Source organism: Pteropus vampyrus, unplaced genomic scaffold (assembly GCF_000151845.1).
Source record: "Pteropus vampyrus isolate Shadow unplaced genomic scaffold, Pvam_2.0 Scaffold444, whole genome shotgun sequence".
Taxonomy (NCBI): Eukaryota; Metazoa; Chordata; class Mammalia; order Chiroptera; family Pteropodidae; genus Pteropus; species Pteropus vampyrus.
In genome coordinates this window covers 1,059,967-1,081,098 of record NW_011889225.1, presented here as the reverse complement: position 1 = coordinate 1,081,098, position 21,132 = coordinate 1,059,967, and the positions used below count along the sequence as shown (strand labels likewise).

General features: G+C 36.5%; 1 protein-coding gene and 2 long non-coding RNA genes across 5 annotated transcripts in view; 1 reads left to right on the top strand and 2 right to left on the bottom strand.

The window, feature by feature from the left end:
- LDHB (lactate dehydrogenase B) overlaps positions 1–12,223 on the bottom strand; it is a 21,442-nt gene extending 9,219 nt beyond the window's left edge. The window contains exons 1-4 of the mRNA XM_011381581.2: positions 12,052–12,223; positions 9,119–9,250; positions 2,657–2,774; positions 1,262–1,435 (exon numbers count right to left, since the gene is read on the bottom strand). Of these exons, the coding sequence (XP_011379883.1) occupies positions 1,262–1,435; positions 2,657–2,774; positions 9,119–9,244 (418 nt within the window). The 5' untranslated portion in view covers positions 9,245–9,250; positions 12,052–12,223. The remainder of the gene's footprint in view (positions 1–1,261; positions 1,436–2,656; positions 2,775–9,118; positions 9,251–12,051) is intronic.
- A 1,699-nt stretch (positions 12,224–13,922) lies between these two features.
- Positions 13,923–19,010, top strand: LOC105306535. Of its 3 annotated transcripts, XR_002777495.1 has the most exons (5): positions 13,927–14,003; positions 14,736–14,765; positions 16,193–16,338; positions 17,818–17,957; positions 18,888–19,010. It is a non-coding gene; the product is annotated as an uncharacterized LOC105306535 (long non-coding RNA). The 3 variants fall into 3 exon arrangements; XR_002777496.1 differs by lacking the exon at positions 14,736–14,765 and having other exon boundaries at positions 13,923–14,003; XR_002777494.1 differs by lacking the exons at positions 13,927–14,003; positions 14,736–14,765 and adding an exon at positions 14,767–14,972.
- Positions 17,186–21,132, bottom strand: part of LOC111732320 — an 8,350-nt gene continuing 4,403 nt past the window's right edge. Inside the window, exon 2 of the long non-coding RNA XR_002777498.1 lies at positions 17,186–17,732. This is a non-coding gene — a long non-coding RNA (uncharacterized LOC111732320). The remainder of the gene's footprint in view (positions 17,733–21,132) is intronic.

The window sequence follows — 21,132 nt, the reverse complement described above, 5'->3', positions numbered from 1 at the left end:
ATAATATTTAGTAAACGATTATGATAATGCAGGGTATTAACATTTCCTACTATTTAATGAAAGGACCACTATGACAGAGCCTTTATTCTGGTGTGGCGTGGCCCCGAGGCTGTACAGAGGCAAAACTTGCTAGTCTAGACAGGAATATGTGCACACAAAGAAAGCAAGGGGTTAATCTTGCAGTTTCCACCTCCACACTCATAACAGACACTGGCTGAGATATTTTAAGGTCATTTTGGAATAGATATTATAAACTCTTCCTTGGCAACTTGGGTTCAGTGGGAGTGACTCTCTATTGTTAAGACTTTGAAACTATACCTGAAAAGCTGTATAACCAGTTATTAATGTCTGCCACAGGATCAGCATGCAGCAACTCCATATGTGCCAGCTATCTTATTCCTATCTGCTACTCTGAGAACTTTTAGATGCAAGATCAAACTAGTTAGCAAGCTGCAATCCAGGATCGAAGAGAATAAGAATAATACTAAAATAATCTCTGTCCTTGCTGGCTATCAACTCTAAATATTTCATATATTCCAAGGATTCCTCTAGCTCTAATTCACAATCTTTCTCTATGTGTCAGAGATAATCAATTTTACCATTTTATCAATGTATCTCTTATGCCCAGCACTAAACAATAAGCTTGGTGGCAAATTATAGACAAAAGAAGTGTGAAATAGAGAGTGAATTGTGACTGTTTAGGCTAAAAAAATGCATTTCTTTCTGAACAGAAGTTTTAAGATGCAACATTTGGTGTTCGCATATATTTGTCCTTCGGTATAGTCTATTCTATTTTTAAACCTGGACTGATTAATGGCTTTCTTAAACTCTTTTCAAATTCAATCAGATTCAGTTTTGAAGAGTTTTAGAGATATAGGATGCTAGAATTTTTCTGGAAAATGGAAGGTCAAATATGCTAAAATATTTCTTACAAAAGCCACATTTAAACGTTTCATTATGCATTCATTCTAAGATAATCTTTATAGAAATTTTAAAAGCTTTTAGACTCTACAACAAACTCGGATAAAACAAACAGATGAAATTGTTTTGTGGAAAACTCTTCTCTCATTTTTAAACATTTGACCTGGGACAGTTACATTTGTTCTGCAAATACCACTCCTACGGCCAATAACAGGACTCGTGAATTGCTTCTGTTAGTTAAATACCAGAACAAAATTTTTAAGTTTCAGAAAAGAAAATAAAACAAGATCCCAAAACACTGAAATTAATAGAACTGAACCTTCAGGCGTTATAATGATACCTGGGTTAGAAACCACAATTATGATGCAGTCAGGACTGTACTTGATGATCTGCGGAATAATGAATTTGAAGACATTAACATTCCTCTGTACCAGATTGAGACGACTCTCTCCCTCTTGCTGGCGGACTCCTGCAGTTACCACCACCACCTTAGAATTGGCAGTCACAGAGTAATCTGGAAGGAGAGGGGGGAAAAGGTACTTTAAATACAATTCTTCATCAAAACATATCTTATATGATATGCTCTAGAAACCTAAACCTACAAAAGCTTCTAGAATTTATATGAGAACTACATTTTCTATATTATATGATTTTGAAGTGCAATACTCTTATGGCTTCTTCCTCTGATGGGGTACATTCCAACCATAAAATTGGTTCAGAGAATGGACCAAGGAGGAAATCAAGAAGTCCCTAAATTATATTTCTGGCTAACAAATTCAACATGCTATTGACTTTAAGGAATACTGGATTGTCAGTAAAATGCAAAGCATAAACTGTGAGTCCAAGTTTAACAGTCAGCCTTCTAATAAAAAAGCGATTTAAAGGTACCTTTAGGTTTGTAATGTTAATTCAGTCTATGAAGGGGAAGAAACCAAAGTGTTTATTCTTGGCTAGAAATTAATTTCTAATACTCAATATTTTAAGGAAGTGTATTAATTTTTAGCAGTGAGTTTCTCTCAAGAATATTTTAATTTTTCCTCAAGGAAGAGTGTCCTTTCCCAACAGATATAGACATTATGATTTGATGTGATGATTAGACTCAATAGCTATGGATGACTCATAATTAACCTGTGTGGCTATGTGATTTTTGACAGTCATTAATACTTTATCAGTATCTTCTCCCATAAAATGGAGGTAATAGGACCTACCTCTCATAGGATTGGTGTGAAGATGAAGATGAGACATACAAAAAATTTTACAGTACCCAGAATACTAACAATTCAATGAATACAGTTATTATTCAATGTTGTATTGTTAGAAATTATTTTGAAGGCCCACATTTCTATATCTTTAGCACAGCCATGCTGTAGATTTATTATTGCATAAATGTGTGAATTCGGAACAGAGACAACTAGAATATGAATTTATTTAGTTTCTTTAAGGCACTTCTATTACTTTGTGCAAACATTTTTTTTCTAGCCTAAAACCTTCCTGTTTTTAGATACACATAAAAAACATAACACAACTTCCCATAATGACACGTACCAAACATGTGGAAGTCACGTGGGGGTGAATTTACAGAGGTAACACATGTGTTTGTCCTCCAGGATTAATTGGAACCAGAAGAAAAGAAGAAACTGCTAACACTAGATGCACCAAGATGAAAGACTAATTTTATATTAGAATGAGGATGTCACTTTATTCTTAGATCACACTGGGCATAAAATGAAACTACCTTTATCTGCCACAATTTTAGGTGTCTGAAGAAATAAGCTCCCATGCTGCAGATCCATCATTTCTCCTTTGAGCTTATCTTCCAAAACATCCACAAGAGCAAGCTCATCTGCCAGAGACTAAACAGAAAAACAGGTGTTAGACCCCTAAGCCACTCTAGGATACCTCAGCTCAGATTATGACCCAGAGACCCTTTAAATAGTTAAGCACCAAGTATCTAAAAACCTCAAGAATTTTACTGTGGAGTTAGGTGTGCTCTTTAAACAATTTCATGATAAAACATCTTGAATAATGAACTATTAATACTATAGGACACTGGCTTTTCAGAATTTCACCTTCTAGTACTCAACTAGGATTCAGCTATAGTACAAACTGCTTTAAGAATATGTAAACTTAAAGATTCCTGATGAAACCAACTTGGTCCAACAGGGGCCACAGGGTGCACAAAGCTTTACATTACTGGGTGATGGTGGTAAAGAAAGAGACTCACCCAGACCCAGAAAAGCCTTGGGCAGTTGTGTCCATCCTGAGATCACCCTTATTTTGGAGGATTTCTAAGGGCAGATCTGGTTTAAACTATCAAGAGTTTGAGTTCGCTTTAGAGTAAGCCCTGGTTGAAGCTTGGAATCTTCAGGTTGGCTCTGACCAAGTTGAATATCTTAGTGGAGAAAAGAAGAGTCTACTAAACAGAGGGGCCCAGGACTAGTAGATTCTCCATACACGATCAATCTGAACTTGCCTGGTTTCAGAGTTCTCTTGTTTTCTATTCCAATCATCATCCTATGCCACCCATCCAAAATAAAATCCTAAGTCAATAAATATACTATTTAACCTTGATCTAGTATCATAACTTCATGTTTTATATGTAACACATTTTATATGTTTATACATTCTCTACATCGCAACATGAATAGTGGGAGAAAAAAATAAAACTCTGGATTCTCCCTTTCAGTTGTTTGTTCTTCAGCAAGTCCTTGATCTTTTCTTGTAAAAATGAGGGTGGAAGGTGTCAATTTAGATGCATCTAAAAAACCTTTCAGCTTTGAAGTGTGGTTATCTTACAGAAACTCATTATTTGCAAAATCTTTGAAAAGTATTATCCCTCCCACTGAACATCACTGGAATCTTTGCCTTTACTGTTTTAGGGCTGTTAGCAAAATAATTAGCTTAATATGATTTATCAATACCGGTGCCCACTTAGAAATGCAAATACCATTTCTAAGGATAGTGTGATCAGCTATACAGGGGAAGGGTATTGATGGGAAAAAAAGGATAGGTAATTAGGGTTCAGGAAGCACCTTGAAGGAAAAGGTGGAGCAGCCTAGGGTGAAACTGGAGGAGTAAGGAAGGTGCTGACCAGGAGAGGGTGAAGCAGCGGAGAAAAGTGAGATGGCCAGTAAGAAAACTTGACCTACTTTAGCTTGCCAGAAAAGCAGGTCCGCTTCCTGCAGGAGCCAAGAAATGAGCTCCATGCTGTCTGTCTCTACAATCCCAGTGCCTGGCTAGCCTCATGAGGTAAGCTGTGAAGGTTTGCTTGTGAGGGTTTCTCTGAGACTCAAGCTTCCGTATGACTGAATGTGTTCTTAGTTCTAAGCAACTAATTTACTTGCAAACTTCTGAAATGACTATTTTATGAGTTGGGGGTTACTCAGTAAATATTTTCTCATTTCTATGTGTGCCAAATACTGGCATTAATTTTCATCTAATTTTACTTAAACACATATTTTTACATTTTTGAAATAGTTTTGCTTCTGCAGCTTCTGACAAGGTTACACAAGACTCTTTTGTGTTTTTTAAGTCCTCGATTAATACAGTAGGTCCTCACATAACATGTTTAATAGGTTCTTTGAACTGCAGCAAAATGATCTATAATAAAACTGATTTTACCATAGGCTAATTGATATAACCAAGAATTAAGTTCCTATGGCATCTCATCCATGTTATAACCAAATGACGTTATTCAGCAACCTGCTGTACAGTATAACTTAATAATAGCCATAACATTCCGTCAAGGTCCTGAGCACTGGGAACATCACTCTTATTTTAGTAACATCACATGCGGTGCTGTTGAAATCAACAGGGCAAAACAATTTGGGGCTTAAATGGAAAAGGATGTCACAGGAACTCAGATCCTGTATTTTGTTTCAGTGGGTGTAGAGAATTGGCTGAGAAGTGCATACGCAGCTGGCAAGGAAGAAAGAGATCCAACGCTTTCAAAAAATAATTGTAGCGCTGAATTTAGCTGCATCTGTACCACAGAATAACCTCCAAGTGTGGAGGCGGCAAATAAAAGATATGTGACTAAGTACCGATGCTGTTGTTTGGCTTAAATAAATCTCCTTCTACAGTCACATATTGTATAGTCTATGAATTTACCATCCATTTATTTCACTTGGGATGTAATATGTATGTGTATATATATATATTAAAATATTCAAAACAGCAAGCCTTAGATTAATTGCAAAAGCAATAACTTATTAAGGAACTAGGTCACTTAGAAGCCAAGACTATCACTATTGAAATCTTGTTTAACATACTACAAAAATGTCTTTTAATCTAAAGTCCTGTGTGGACATGGCCATAATCTGCCTCTTGGTCCTCTTAGCCAATACATTACTGCCACAATGTCTTAATATTTGATGATTGCATTTTTATATTCAAGTGTTTAGTCTGCATAAAATTTTGTGTGAGGAAAAGGTATAACATTTTCCACATAACTGGCTAAATGGACAAGCACTATTTTTTCAATAATGTTTTTCTTCTCTGGAATACCACTTCTATCTTATTAAACACTGTTTGGGCCTGTTTCTTGGCTTTTAGTCTGTTCCATTAACCTGTCTATTCTTGAACAAAATCCAAATTTTAATTAAGTCCTACTTTTAAGCCAAGTCCTTCATTAAAAAAAAAACAAAACTATTTTCCAATATGTCTTTAATTACATTGCTCCTTCTAAGAGACTTCTTATGCTGTATTTGTATTATAGAAACGTGGCAACAGTTGACTGAATCGAAAATAGACACTCAAACCAAAAACAGCTGGACACAGAGGCTCAGGGTAGAATAACTTTGCATGGAAGCTCTATATGACCCTAACAACATGATGAGGACTTAATGATTAAATACAGAGCTTGTGATTGGTAGTGGGGCAGAAGTCATATTTGGCAGTATAGGCCATAAAAAAGGAAAAGCTATGATCAAAATTCAACCAAAAGTAAGTACAGTTTATTAATAATAGCAAGAATATTCATTTATTTAATACATACTTATTACTGAATGCGACAGGCATTATTCTACTAATCAGGAATACAGCGATGAACAAATTTGGGAAAGTCCCTGCTCTCATGGAATGTATCAGGAAAGGAACAGGAATTAAGCAAACAATTTAAGATGATTCTGATGATGGAAGTGCTATAAATACCAAAAGGCAGGGTGATATTAAAGTTACTGGGAAAGTTACTGCAAAGGTGTGATATGAATGATAGGAAGTCGTCAACTCCATGATGGTCTAGGGTAGACATTCCAGGTGAAGCACTCAAGTAAAAGGGTTTAAGCAGAAATAAGCTTAAGCAGAAATGAGCTTGGTGTTTTGAAGAAAGAGGGCAAAGAGTAATAGATGAAGTCAGAGATGGTACCACTACATTGCACTGGAAGGTGCTCCTGACACTGAATGGTGCCCACCCTGGAGCCTGCACTATACTGCTCCGCTCTGAGACAGGCAGGGAGAGAGCCTTGACATCTCACAGGATTTTATGTGTGTACTGTGACACTATTGAGAACTTCTAAGTACAGGAGCTACTATTTTTGTAAAAGCTCACTATGGTTATTATGCTGGCAATGAGGGTGAGGGAGTGAGTAAAAGTAAAAGCAGAAAATAACTGAGCCTTAGTAATGGTGGGATGCTGTACTAGGGAGCCTGAGTTGTCTTCATGGGCCTCACTGAGGTGTGGGCCTCCTCAACCTCTCTATCTCTGATGCTCTAGATTTGCTCATTTTAGGGCCAAAGTAATGTGTGTATTCTATAAAGCACACCAGTGATGGATTCAAAAAGCCAGAACTGGCACTCACTGTCTGTGTGATCTTAATTAAGTCACTTAATCTTTGAGTTTGTTTTTTTTTCCACCAGTAATATGTAGATGACAATATCTTTTTAGAACTTTCGGAGAGAAATGAGGCAAAATACAGACACTGACAGAGCAGGCACTTTTATTTTCCTTTCTCTAGTAAACTAGTGGTGTTTACAATCCTTACCAAATATTAATGACAATTTGAAGCACTTTAATCTTTACCCATAAAAATAAAATTTAGATATTTTTAATTAGTAAAAAATGGTCTTTAAATAAGGCAGTCATTCCCTCACAGTATTGAAATTGGAAGATTCCTACTGTGTTAGCAGTAAAGTCAGTTCTTTCAAGCACCAGAATTCGGCCAAGGTATTGTATAACTGCAGATACAGTCTCATTTGAATTATTTACTAAGGAAGATTTTAAATTTACAATTAAAATAATCACAGAGGTATTCATAGAATCATGATAGCTCAGATACAGATTCTTGAAAAATCCTAATTTGGAGATTAGCAGAAGGAATGAAAACTCTTTAGCTAGTATTTCATTATTACTTTTATATTTTATCTGCCTAAATACTAGCATAGAATTAAAAGAAGTTACAGAGTCACTATGGTTAAGAGTTCGGATTCCTGGGTTCAAAATATAGCTCTGCCACTAACAGCTGTGTGACTGTGGGCAGACTACTTAATCTCTTTAAGTCTCAGCCACCTCATCTGAAAACAGGATATGAACAGTTACCATTTCCTGAGGTTATGATGCAAAATGAAGCATTTCAGTTAAAACACTTCATTATGTTACACACTCAATAAAATATTTTACAAAAGAAATGTAAGCTGGAATACTTTTCATTTTTACTGACATGAACACTGAGCACTAAATTGTGGTTATTTAAATTTCCTGTAATTTGGGAAGCAGCTATCCTAAATCATAGGCCCCTAATCAATTAAAACTAGCTAGGAAAAAATTCTAAAGAACAAAATTTTCATTGTTGCGCATTACGTATTTTAGTTGACTTCTCAGTGAAGATTCAGAATTAGTTTCTTCAGAATTTAAAGTTTTCAAACAGAAATATGCTTGGCTAGAAGTTATTCAAGCAGCCTTCACACAAATACAAAGAGACAGTATGCTCTACTGAAGACAAGGCGGCATTTTTTTTAGAGTGGGAGGGGTTCCTACATTTAAGGCAGCCTTCAGAAAGAGCAAGAATCAATTCAGTGAGGTAAATAAGAAAAGAGCTCTTTCCTCAAAAGTCCTTGGAGACTAAAGAAAGCTAACTATGGTTTGAATCACAAGGGATACATAGGCAAGCCAAAAGTCTATGAAGGTATATAAGAAAAATATAGTCTGGAAGAATGGAAGGTGATAATAGTAATGTACCAGTGTTCAATCTCTTGATGTTGATAATTGCATTGATTATGAGAGAATATGTCCTTTTTTTTAAGAAATGTACTGATGAACTTAGAAGGAAAGAGTGCGATGTCTGCAATTATTCTCAAATGGTTTAGAAAAAAAATTTATTACATAGAAATAATTAACTAATATACACACACACACACACACACACACACACACACACACACACACACAAAGAGAATATAATAAAATGTTAAGACCTGGTAAATGTGGGTAAAGTGAATATGAAAGTTTAACTTTTTACTCTTGCAAATTTTCTGTAAATTTGTAATTATTTCAAAATAAAATTATTAGGGAAAGGTTTGAGGGACATAATGGGAATATTTCCCTGACCAGATTATTTATTAACTGTAGAGGGTAATGGGATCTTTGCGATGGAGAAATCTTGCAGTTAGCACTTCAACCAGAGGATCTCAGGCACCAGCCGTAATGAGACTTGCTGAACATCATGTGACTCCTGATGTGATGCACTGGGAAGGATATTACCTCACCTAGTCATAACTCCACCCAAAAATTTAACCTGCACCTAATTACAAGGAAACATCAGACCAACATAAATCGAGAGACATTCTACAAAACTGACATGGACTTTAAAAAACTGTTGGTAAGAAAGACAAAGAAAGGCTGAGTAACAGTTTCAGACATGACAAGCATATAAAATACATGATTGTGGATCGGGGTGAAACAGCTATAAAAAGAATGATTTTGATAAATGCAGAATTTTAAATCTGGGCACTGTATATTATATAATAGTATTATACAAATGGTAAGTTCCCTGAGTGTCCTAACTCCATTGTGTCAGATAAGGAGAAGATCATTCTCTCAGGAGATACATCCTCAAGTATTTAAGGATGTAACAGCCTGTCTATAACTTCAAAGTATTCAGGAAAACGAAATATTTTAAAGATACAATAAAATTCTGAAAAGTTCAAAGAGACTATACACATGCCGAAATAGTCTATCATGTATGGTGTTCTTGAAACATACCTTTCCCAGAATGCTGATGGCACACGCCATACCGACTTGTCCAACACCCACTACAGTGATCTTATTGTTTGGGACCGCTGCCTCTTCTGCAACTGGTGCAATCAGTTTTTCCTTAAGAGTTGCCATTGTGCACTGCAAGAAAAGAATCAAAATATTATCCATACATCCACAACATGGACCTGAATGGGAACAATCCCCAAAATGTTGCAATTTTGAATGAAAATCCAGTTTCAAATGAGCCAAATGATATTCTAGAACACAGAATATACTTTAAAGAACCATGTGACCCCTTTAATGGAGAATTTAATCAAAACAAAATCTCCATGAAGCCCATTAGAATTTGGGTTCTTCTCTTCAGCCTATGATTCTGTATTAGTATTTAACAAGTTGTAACAATTCTGTCTTGTGGCTATTCATTAAATACATGATTTGGGGGAAAATAGCTTTAGAAAAACAGAAGACATTACGTTTAACTGATTTGCTTTTATCCCCACTATAAAGAATTTATATGCAACTACATAACTAACTTAGGGATCATCTAAGCTTGGTCTAAAAAAAATAATGGCCACTTATGAATATAATTTCCACTACTAAAGGTTCTAATTACTCTTGGAAGATAGGAACTGACTGGTTCTTCTACTTTCTTCTACTTAAGTCTTACTTAACATGTGTCACAGTGTATTGGACATACAACGTGTGCTTAAATAAATATAGTGGCAATAATATAGTGATAATGTTTGTGCAAAATATGCAAACAATTAATTACCCTGAATTCCTTTTAGTGCATCTTGGAGCTTATTGAAAGGTGGGTAGATACTTAATACATTTTCATTTCAAGGGGCAACAGTAGAAAAATATCAGCCTGTGAATTGGTTTATTTACAGCTATTAAAGAAAATAAGCCAAAATAAATTCAAAAGTAAAACAAATAAAACTGAGACCTTTTGGAAAACATTCTGTCCAGTAACACCAAATTTATTTGTGGCATCAGCTAAAACAAATAGCAAAATTTATTTTATCACCTTGCCTTCTTAAACATAGGGTAAAGTTCATAACCCCTGTCTTCAGAATTAAGCATCCTTTATAATTGTATCCCATTATAATGTCTATTGTTTATGTTTGCCTTTTATTTAATGTTAGACTGTCACCTTAGTGGCCATTTGTTTCAAACTGTACTCCTGCTTCCAGGTCTTATTTTTTGTTTCTCATCTGCAATAAACTAAGTAACAAAACCTAGTTTAGTTAACTAACTGTATATGTTAAGAGTTAGTAAATCCAAGTTGGAATAAATTACTTAAATTTGGAGACAACTGTGTAACAACTATTTTGTTCTAAAGCTATTTTTCCCCAAAGTCATTTTCTCTAATCTTTAGGGACTAAATTGAGAGATTATTTTGCCTTTAGAGAGCACATTTGCAGTTTCTTGTGGATGTTACAGAAATATAGAACAGCATGCAACTGTCTCCACAAACAGACGACCTTACTACAAAATTCATACATGTCCTGCATTTTGAGCAGAATCAGAAGAATGCTGCATCTCTTCTTGTTGAACAGAGATACAAGTGCACTGTTTTTCTCCATTAAGTTTATTTTCGTTAGTTGGTTTAAGATCCTTTAGGTATATATGGAACCCAGTAAACAGGGGAAAACAAAATTCCAGAAATGGTTGCTATATATAGATTAGTTGTTCAGAGAGACCTTTTAAATTAATTTTGGAAATTTCAGAAACTACAATTTAGAAACTTGAGCCAGTACAGATCTTCTTTCATATCTTTCTAGAGAAAAGTGTTTTTCTTTAATCCTTCTTTAATAAGAGTTATGAGAAATTAGAAGACAATATTTTGTATTGTATGTAAGACTGCCAAGATCAGAGTGGTGCCTGTAAGGGAAAAGCATGATAAACTGGGTAAAAACAACCTCTGGTTCTAGGTCTTTTATATTCTCATCCCCCTACACCCTTGTGGCTATAAATCATTAGAAATAAACCTTAAGCTCAGGAACAAAGATCCCCTTTACGAAATATCTCTCGATTCTACTTCTTAAAAAGCCATCTTTTGCCATCTAATTCCTCCACTGAAGCGCCAGCTCTCCCCTCCCCCCACCTCATACCAGGACCTAATTGCAGCGCGCCCTGGCGCCACAGGCCACCTCTTCCTCTCGGCGGCCGCAGCAGAAAGCGGCAGGTCACAGAGTAGGCGGCAACCACAGATCTCCTCGGAGAAAGTCTCTGGAGAAAAAGTCTAGGCCTCCCTTATTCTCAACACCTAAAGCTGGCAAAGTAAACAAGGCATCCGAAGCATCAAGAAAAAAGGCCAGAAATGAACCCGCCTATAGTTCTGGTAAGGGCTGAGCCTACAGCAGCCAGGTAAAGACTGGAGCGCAGGGTCAAACCCGCAGATCATCCTTTACCCTCACCCTCGCATAAGCAGGGCATTTCTTCATCCCACGGTAGTAGATTCCAATACTCAGGTTCCAGATCAGGCTGCCTTCGCTTGTCACCTGGTTCCTTCTCCCTCCCCCAGCTCCTCAGGCACATATTCGTGCTCCAGCCAGCAGGCACTGGGGGTGATGCGGTCGCCATGGACATGGATCAAGGACACGAGAGCCCAGGTTTTAGCTGCAAAAGCAACAAGTCTCTCCCCTGCAGAGCACTGGCTGCAGGAGAGCCCTGCTGAGCGGCGGACAAAGCCGGGAGCTCAGTTGCAGCCGCTTCGCTCCGCCTCTCTTCGCCTCGCTCCCTTTCCGAGGGCACGACCTGCTGCCCCAAAACCAGGAGCTGAATCAAGGCTAGAGTCCGGATGCTCAGGGATCAAGGTCCCAGAAGACAGAGCTCTTTCTCAGTCCTTCCCCCAGTCTTGCTACACAGGGACTCCCCTGCACGTCCCACCCAGTTCGCCTGCGAGCCGGGATTCAGGATATTGATGTGAAACTTACCAGGAGGCCGAGGACTCTCCAGACTGCAGAAAGAGTCGCGCGAAGAAGACAATGTCAGCTGCCTGCGTCTCTTCAGGCGCAGGATCTGCAAGGAGGGAGAAGGACGCCGGGCCCGCCCCCTCCGCAGCCTCTTAGCTTTCTCTATTGTGATTGGAAACCCGAGAACCGCCTACACCTCCGCTCGCCTCGCTCAATCCCCTTCAAGGACAAGGGCTCAAGTGTGCACATTTCCCTCCTCCTCCCCAAACGAGCAGGTCACCTTCTGGTGGCTAAGGCGGCCTCCGCTTTCAGCCCGTCTCACGGTCGGCAGGCTCTCAAACACAGAGGCCGCGTTATTTCTAAAACCTAACCATCTTCGCCCCTTCTAGACTTTCAGGCTCTTGTTCAGTAGATTTAATCCGAATAGAAAAAAAAAAAATTAATTTTGCTTTTCAGGTCAACTTTAGTGGACCACTGTTTCTAGCTAAGGTGTTGGTGGTGTGTTCCCCTGGGATAATACTGTTTCTTCGGAATGTTTTTAAAAATAAAACAATTTTCAATTTTTATCATCTCAGTTATAAAGTTCATTTGATGCAACAATGACGGGTGGATTCCCCCACCACCACCACCACCATCACCTAATTCAGCAGATAGGCATTAATTGCCTACTGGTTGTCCAACAAAACCAGTGAAGCCTAGTGCTTGCCTTCTGAACTTCTTTACAAGTCTGTGTGGTCTCGAGGGCAGAAAATATGGACCCACTAGTAAGAAGTAGTTTCTCGGTTAGTTTCAACTCAGTGCCTGGTACGTCAATGCAGTACTGGTGAATGGATGAATGAATTATGAAAGATGAAGCAGAAATTCAACTTCATGTGTGTGTGTGTGTGTGTGTGTCTGTGTGTGTGTGAGTTTTAATTAAAATGCTGTCAGGTAGGTATAGCAATCTCACGAACTCCCTGTATGTAAAAGAGAGTTTTTGTTAGTAGCGTGTTTGTTTGTTTGTAAGTGGCCATTAATCCTATAATCGATGCTTTAATTTCATTTCAGTGCCAAATACTGAAGGTACAAAGATGAATATAACACTATGCCCCTTGAGATGCTACCAATTTAGAGGAGATAAGTAGGCAAACTCTTTCAATTATATTACAATGTGATAAATGATAATAGAATTTTGACTAAATCTCTAAGAAAGGGATGTGTTTAGAGGAATTGATAAACCTTAAACTTTCTAGGATTATAGAGTCCAGTTAGTGAGAACTTTGAACATCCCTAAAGATACAGTTCAGTTACAAATTGAAACAGGATGATCAGGGAAAGGTAGGGTTTGGCGGATAATCTTGAATGCATGATTACATTCACCTTAAATCCACCTTTGGAGCAGAACTAGCAAGTCACTCCAGCAAGAAATCTAGAAGCCACCCAAAATCTTCTTCTCACTTACTTTCCAAAACAGTTAATCTCCATCTTCTATAGACTTCTAAATATTTCTCCAATTTTCCCCTTCTTGCATTTCTTATTGTGTGTCTTTGTGTAAAGGGGGAAGAGGTGGAACAGGAAAAAGTAAGGTAGCTATTTTTTCTACCCTCATTCCCCACCCCCCACCACCAATGAGTTACTAATCTGATTGATCAAAGTGAATTTTCCAACTACAACTCTGAATGCCAGGAAAGCTCACACTACTTGCCTCAAAAAATTTTGAGAATTGTATACCCAGGAAAGTTTTTTTTAAGTGTGAAGTGTGAAAGACAATTTTTTATATACAACGGTTCAGACCATATACTCCCCAGTGAGGTTCATGACACACTACCCCAAAATTTGGTCCCTTGCCATATTGAATACGTTAAGCAGAAGGAATTTGAGAAAACAACAGAAGCAGAAAGGTCACTCTGACTTCCTTATATCTCATCCTTCTTCACCGAGAGCAGGGGATGAATCTCCCATGTGAAAGGCACCCTCCCTGTACCAGGAGGAAGGTAGGCATTATCATCAGGACCGAAAAATCTGTATAAATGAATTTTGTTAAAGTAATCTTTATCTTCCTAGTTCTTCACCATTTACTACCCCTAGCTCAAACTCCTCTTTTCAAAGTCTTCACATATTTATTGTTTCTTCGTCTAAAAAGTACAGAAACTTTTTGCTCTGTAGCTTTTAGCCTGATCCATTGACCTCGAGGTGTTGTGACCAGAATAACCAGACCCAACTTGAGTGCTCTTAACCAGGAGACAGTTTATTAGCCGGCGGCTGTCCTTGCAAAGGAGCAGCCCTGAATTGCCAAGATACAAGGTTTTTAAGCCCCAAATCCCATTCCTCATTCTGTCTTAAACACAAAGGTCCATATTTCTTCTATTCACTACCTGTCAACCCACTGGTCAGGTGTGCAAGCGGGGAGTACAGAAGCAGAAAGCTTGTTGTTAGAATGTTATGTTCCTATGGGTGATTGCCTATGTTCTCATGTGCAATAGCCAGTGTTCCCATGGGCGATGGCCAAACAGTCATTTTCAGCTTATATACAATTGATTATTTTTCATGCCACGCAAGCAAGCAGGGTTACACAGGCTAAAATTGGCAGTTAGCGTATGAGCTCATTGTTACAAGTTTCATGATTAACAGAATGTGGTTAGGGGTTCCAGAAACTAGGCCTAAGGTATAGACTTCCTTTGTCCAGTTTCAGGTTTTAGTTATTCTTTAACCCTTTCACATTTCAGCAGGCTATTACAGGGGAAAGGTGGAGCGAGGTGAGGCTGGAAATTAAAACTCTCGAAAGATAAGGTTTGATGGGTTTCTGAGTTGATAAACATGCTAGGAGAGTGGCACATCCCAATCTCAAGCGGATGGAAGCTCCCCTGTCCTTGGGACCCTTCCAGACCTTGCCCTATGGACCTTTACATCTGGCTATTCATCTGTATCCTTTACAGTATCCTTTATAACAAACTAGTAAACATGTAAGTGTTTTTACGAGTTCTGTAAACTGTCCTAGTAAACTAATACAACTTGCGGGAACCTCTGATTTATAGCCAGCTGGTCAGAAGCACAGGTAACAACCTGGATTTTTGACTAGTGTGTCTGAAGTGGAGGCATGCCTTGATAATTTAGTAACCAATGGCTTTTGGTTTATAATGGCAGTCATTAATCATGGAATGTTAGAAGTGGAAGGAATTAAAGTGACAATCTAATTCAACCCTTTTTCTCTTTCTTTACACATACAGTAAATTAATTAATCTGCAATGTTTTTATGTATTCTTGTTTCAAGTAATAACATAAATAAAAAACCCACAATATTCCTTAAACTGTGAGATACAACACTATATCCAGGTAGATTGTATGAGAATTGAATTAAATTTATAGGACACCCAGTCACCGTCTACTGAGAATTGGAGAATTTTTTTGGTGGTGTTGGAAAATATATCAGAGGCAATGAATGCTAAACCAGTTTATTAAGAGATAAAGCTAAATAATTTGCACTATTTTGGTTATAAAACTGAATGCAAATGTCAGAAATAACCAAAAGAGATTTATTTTTTTCAAAAATATTTATAAGACATGTGAGACAGACATGGACGAGATGCCTGCTTTTGGAGAGTGTGTATTCTAGTAGAGAATAAACAAATTAATAAAAAATGATAGGATAAAGAATGTAAATGTAATAACATATAATTGCTCTCTATCAGCTTTTCCTGCCTGTGGGCCTTTGTGAACAATATTTATGTGCCATAATAAAGCCTACTACAGAGGGTAGAGTGCTTTGCTTCTATAATAAATGACTTCAAGTTGAAGGGTTTGGTTTTATTTTTTGAAACGTGCCTTTTATAAAAAGTGTGTCTTGTTATCAGATTGTCAACTGTTTTCAAACCATATTCACAGAATTTTAGAATGGAATAGGAGTTTTGGTGTAATCTAATCCAAATGAATACCTACAGTTTGAGTAATTAGCCTCAAGTTACTCTGCAAGTTAAGAATAGAACTAGAAATAGTTTTGATCTCGCTGCTATGTATGTGCTTGGTGCGGGAAGCCTCTTTTAGTGCTTTTTTTTTCTTACATGGTTATAAAGCCAGATTAGCTAATCTTATTAGAACTATAAATTTCTTGAGTGTGCTTTATTCACTTTTATATCTCCAAGTAACATAGTTTAAAAAAATAATAAATGGAGCCACTTTTAAATAGAATCGGAGCTGCCATCCCAGAGGAACTGGCGCACAAGACTTACTCCCCAAACCTTTGGAATGTTAAAACAAGACACAGTAACCTTTGGTCACGGCCTGCAGCAGCACTGTATCCCAAATAAGTGTTTGTAAAGAAGAAAAAAGCAGGTATTATGACTACTGGACTGAAAATCAAAGATATTCTTTAGAATTAACATCACTATGTCAGCTCATCGGCACCTATAGAAATTCTTTCTTTCCACTGATGTAATTGTTCCCCTTCCTTTTTCATAAATACCTTTTGCCTTTGCCTCCTAACAGAACACTATTTGGATTTTTGTCTGAATCAGTGCTTCCCAAGTAGCTATGTTTTTGGATCTCAAATAAATGCTTGTTGCCTCTCAATTTGGCCTTTTATTTTTAGGGCAATATCTTTAAAAATACTATATATCTTCTAGAAAGATATTTAATAAACTTGTGGCACAATATGAGCAAATAAACTCTCTGAATTAGAACTTGGGAGGCATCTGTCACTGCTTCACAGACTCCTTTACACCATTTTCTATGGATTGTTTTTATTTCACGATCTTAGATATTTTTCAGATAGTTGAGGTATCTTGAAGCCAAATTTTAGGTGGGCAAGTTGAAACTATAATAGCAATATCTGCTTATAAATAAAGAATTGATGTTGGTGGGTGTCACAAATTAAAAAAAAAAAAAAAAAAGAAAAGAAAAAAGGGCCAAGGAAAGAAACCAATATTCGTGGGGAAAGAAGAGAATTGAAAGTTGAATGTCTTCCAAAGCAAGACAATTAGATTTTAATTGTCTAGCCATTCAGTGGATAGTTGTAAAATGGAGTGCCTTTTCTGTGGACATAATAGGGAGGTAATGATATTCTGAGTTAGATGAGTAGTTTTGAGTTGACCGTAGTGGAGTCTAGTTGGATGTGGACTAGTTTGTTCTCAGCAGTATCGGACCCCTTTTGTGCCTGAAAAATAGATGGGCTCAAACCAAAGAGTATGCATGGATTTTTATTTCTCTCGTCACTGGAGGCTGTTTTTCGGGGTGTGCGAAAGACAACAATGTATTCCTCTTTGACTAAACAAGTCTCTCTTATGAAAAAATGCCCTCTTCCTTTCTCTTACCAGAGGTATAATAAGGCTCAGGTGAGCCTTGGTAAGGGTTCAGTCCTTTAGGGTGACATTGAGAAGAAAATATTCACACAGAGTGAATTATACACCAGATTAGAGTTCACAATTTTTGCCTGAAGATTAATTTTCTGTCAAGCCAGCTCCTGCTGAGCCAGTCAGAAAACAGAACTTTCCTACAGCTTTCAAGCTTTCTGCGGGGAGCCAGGGTGTCCTTAAGGTTGCCTGAGCTGTTTCTGGGAACAGAGGTGACCATCCCACATGTCCTCAGGTCATGGCAAAAGTCTTCATTGTGTGAAGTCCTCCGATAACTGGCAACAACTCTCATTCCTAGAACCTTGACCTCATACTCTTTCTGGTGCCAAGGGCTTTTGTTCTATAGTTATAAATACTTCTTTTCTTCTTTTAGAGACCCTGAAGAAGATAAGAAAGAATCTAATGTAATGGAAATGCTTACAGTAAAATTAACAGCCCTTTGCTCTTTCCTTCTCACGCTCAGTCCGGATCCTCAGAGCAACCTCTTCTTGTTCCTGACTTCTTGAACAGTAGCCCTGATGTTCAGCTGCTTTTTCCCATCTTTCCTTGGACTCTTAAAATATGGATGAGTCCGTAGTCCTTTAAAGCGCACCAATTTATGAGGTAAGAAATGTTATCACTGAGATTTTTAACTGGAAAACCCTGGGGTTCACTTGTCTAAAGTCTTCTTAGAGTTCTGTAAAGCAATACACATCTAGGAATTTGTTTTACTTTAAGAAGAGCTTTCATTTATTGTAAAACATAAAGTTCTAGGTGCCAGACGTGTAATATGTCATGTGATACATGCAATTATATGAATTAATTGCATCTACTATTTATTAACTCACCTAATCAACTCACCTAATCATCATTTCAAGCTTATGACATTCTTATTTTCCTCATTATACAGATGAGGAAACTGAGGCACAGAGGGTTAATACTCTGTCCAAGATCACATAGCTAATAAGCAAATTTTTAAAATCTGAGAATCATTCATAAAAGACAGATTTATACATATTTTTTCTTTTTAAAAATATCACTTTAAATATTTCGGGAAGTCAGGAAGGCTATAAATATTCGATCATTCAGAAATGTCATGATTTATTTAACTACTCTTATATTTTGAGACATTAGACTTTTTACTATGATAAATAACATTGCATAAATATTCTTGTACAGAGTCATCATCTGTATTTTTTATTCTTCCAAAGGATCTCTGAAAGTGAAATTACCGGGCCAAAACATATGAGAAAATTGTTTTCCGGAGAGTGTACCCTTTTATGCTCCCCAGCCATGTCTGTCTTAAGATTTTATTTTTGACAATTTGTCAGATGAAAATGACATTTTGTTCTAAATTTACATAACTTTGATTATTGGTAAAGATGTATACCTTTTGAATATTAATAGAACAGTTGCTTTTTTTTTTTTAACTTTCCAGTATGAGCTCATTTCCTAGAGTCATATTGTTTTTTTCTACTTAGCAACTGTCATCACCTTACTTATGAAATCAGACAAGAGCTTTCTGTTCTTCTCTCTCCTCTTCCTGTCTTTTAGATACATTGTAGCTGCTCAAGAAAAGAAACTGTCTGAACCTGGAAACAACAAAAAGAAATAAGAATTGAAAGAAGGCAAGCATAAGAGAAGCCAGGTGATGGCTTTTGAACCTCTTCTCTGTACGGTAAAGAAAATCACTGACCACAGACAGGGTAAGAAAATCACTGACCACAGAAAGGGTCTTTACTAGCCATTTTAAAATCATACTGTCATTATTTATTTTAACACCAAAATATTAAAAGTATAAGTGATTTTTAAAATCTCTTTATTCTGAAATGATTTGACTTACAGGAAGTTGCAAAAATTGTTTGGAAAGCTCTCATGAACCCATCACTCAGTTTCTTTCAATAATAACACCTTACTTAACCATTGTACATTATTAAAGCCAAAAAAATGATATTGGCACACTACTATAAATTAAACCATGGACCTCATTTAGATTTCACCAGTTTTATATGCATCTGAGTGTTTTAAAAAATATGTTTCTTTATATTGAACAATTTGTGCAATATGCACAGATAATTTTTCTAACTAGAAAATAAACACAAATATTTAAAAATACGTCAAGCACTACCTAGGTTTTTAGGTAGTGTCAACGGGCTCAAGGAAATTCTCCCACTTTTATGGTAGAAAATGTTGCAGAGAACATATGCCTCAGGCATTTGGGCTATGGACTGTTTATTGTATTTAAATTAGTTATTATCTAACTTAGAGTCTTGTTCACTACTTAACGCAGGTTAAAATGCAACTTTCTGCAGTGCTCTTGTGCACCACAAAGGAATTTGTTTCTACCACTCATCTATAACCAGTGATTGAAATCAGCGAGCTTCATGGGTTTCTAAAAGTGATTTCCCTGCAGCTGTGTTTACCCTTTGCTCTAAAGCTCATTGGTACTTCTCGAGCAAAAATATAATAAGGAATACTTTTCTGATCTGCATTTAAATATGGAGTCTCATTTTATTTTTCTGATCTTAGCCTATAGGAAAAAAAGAAAAAAAAATCAACAACAGAGAAAACAAAACTAAAAAAGAACGTTACAGAAAAACAGGTGCACCAAAAAGCTGCCTAAAATATAGATTCTTGATGTTTCTTATTAAATGAAAAAATGTGTGCTATTTTGGCATAGGACATAAGAGAACTAATATTTATTGAGACCTGCTAGATGCCATACTGGGCACTTTAAGTGGCCTAATATAGTTTTGGCAGTATAGTCAATAGTGTACTGATGCCATTGACCTTTAGACAATTGTCTAATAGCATTTAATGAAGAAGAGTGACAATCTAATGAAGTAACAGAATCTCAGTAAAGCCAGAGGCAGAAGAAAACATCAGCCAATTTATGGTTAATTAAGTGATACCATACTGTCAGGTTATCTTATTTTAATTATTTTAATTTTATTCTATAAATAGCCCATGATTTTAGAAAAAAATGAAAAAATATAAAAAACGTACAAAGTAGAAAGCAAAAGTCCTCACTTTCCCCATCTCCCAGTTCTTAGAGGTGATCATTGTTAACAATACAACGTGCATGCTTTCTAGCTCCACATCCTAAGTAAAAGACATAGCTGAAATTTTGTTAGTGTACAATGACTCTAATAAAGCCTATTCATTTTCAGAAGTAAATTATTTATTCATAATATTGTTTTAATTTTAGCCATTATATTTTCTAGTTTTAAATATTAAAAATCTTAGATCACCATTTAGGAATAATTTTCTATGATCATTTTTTTTTCTCTTACTAGTTTGGAACTTAATAACAATTATTAAATTCAGTTAGTGAACTTGGTGCTTTACCTACATTAACATATATTAACATGTTTAATCCTTGTAAGAACCCTTTAATCTAGGTGCTACAGATTCTCCCTATTTAAAAGTTGGGAGTTTGAGGCACAGAGAAGTCAAATTCATTGCTAAGACCATGAAGCTACTCAGTGGTGATTCTAAGAATTAAACTAAGAAGGACTTGAAGTCATCTATGTCAATCTGCTTAATAAATATAGTATGACATGTCAACTTTTTTGATCCTTCTATGCTTCAGTTTGTATAGTTTTGTAGTTATGTCTTCTAGTTTACGGAAAATTTTTTTCTGTAGTTTCTAATTTTATTTTAAGTCCTTATGATATATTTTAAATTTTAGAAATGATATTTTCATCTTCAGAAATTCCATTAGGTTATGTTTATAGTTTCAATAGCTCTCTAGTTTATATTCATATTTTCCTTTACATCTTTGAATGTGTGTGTGTGT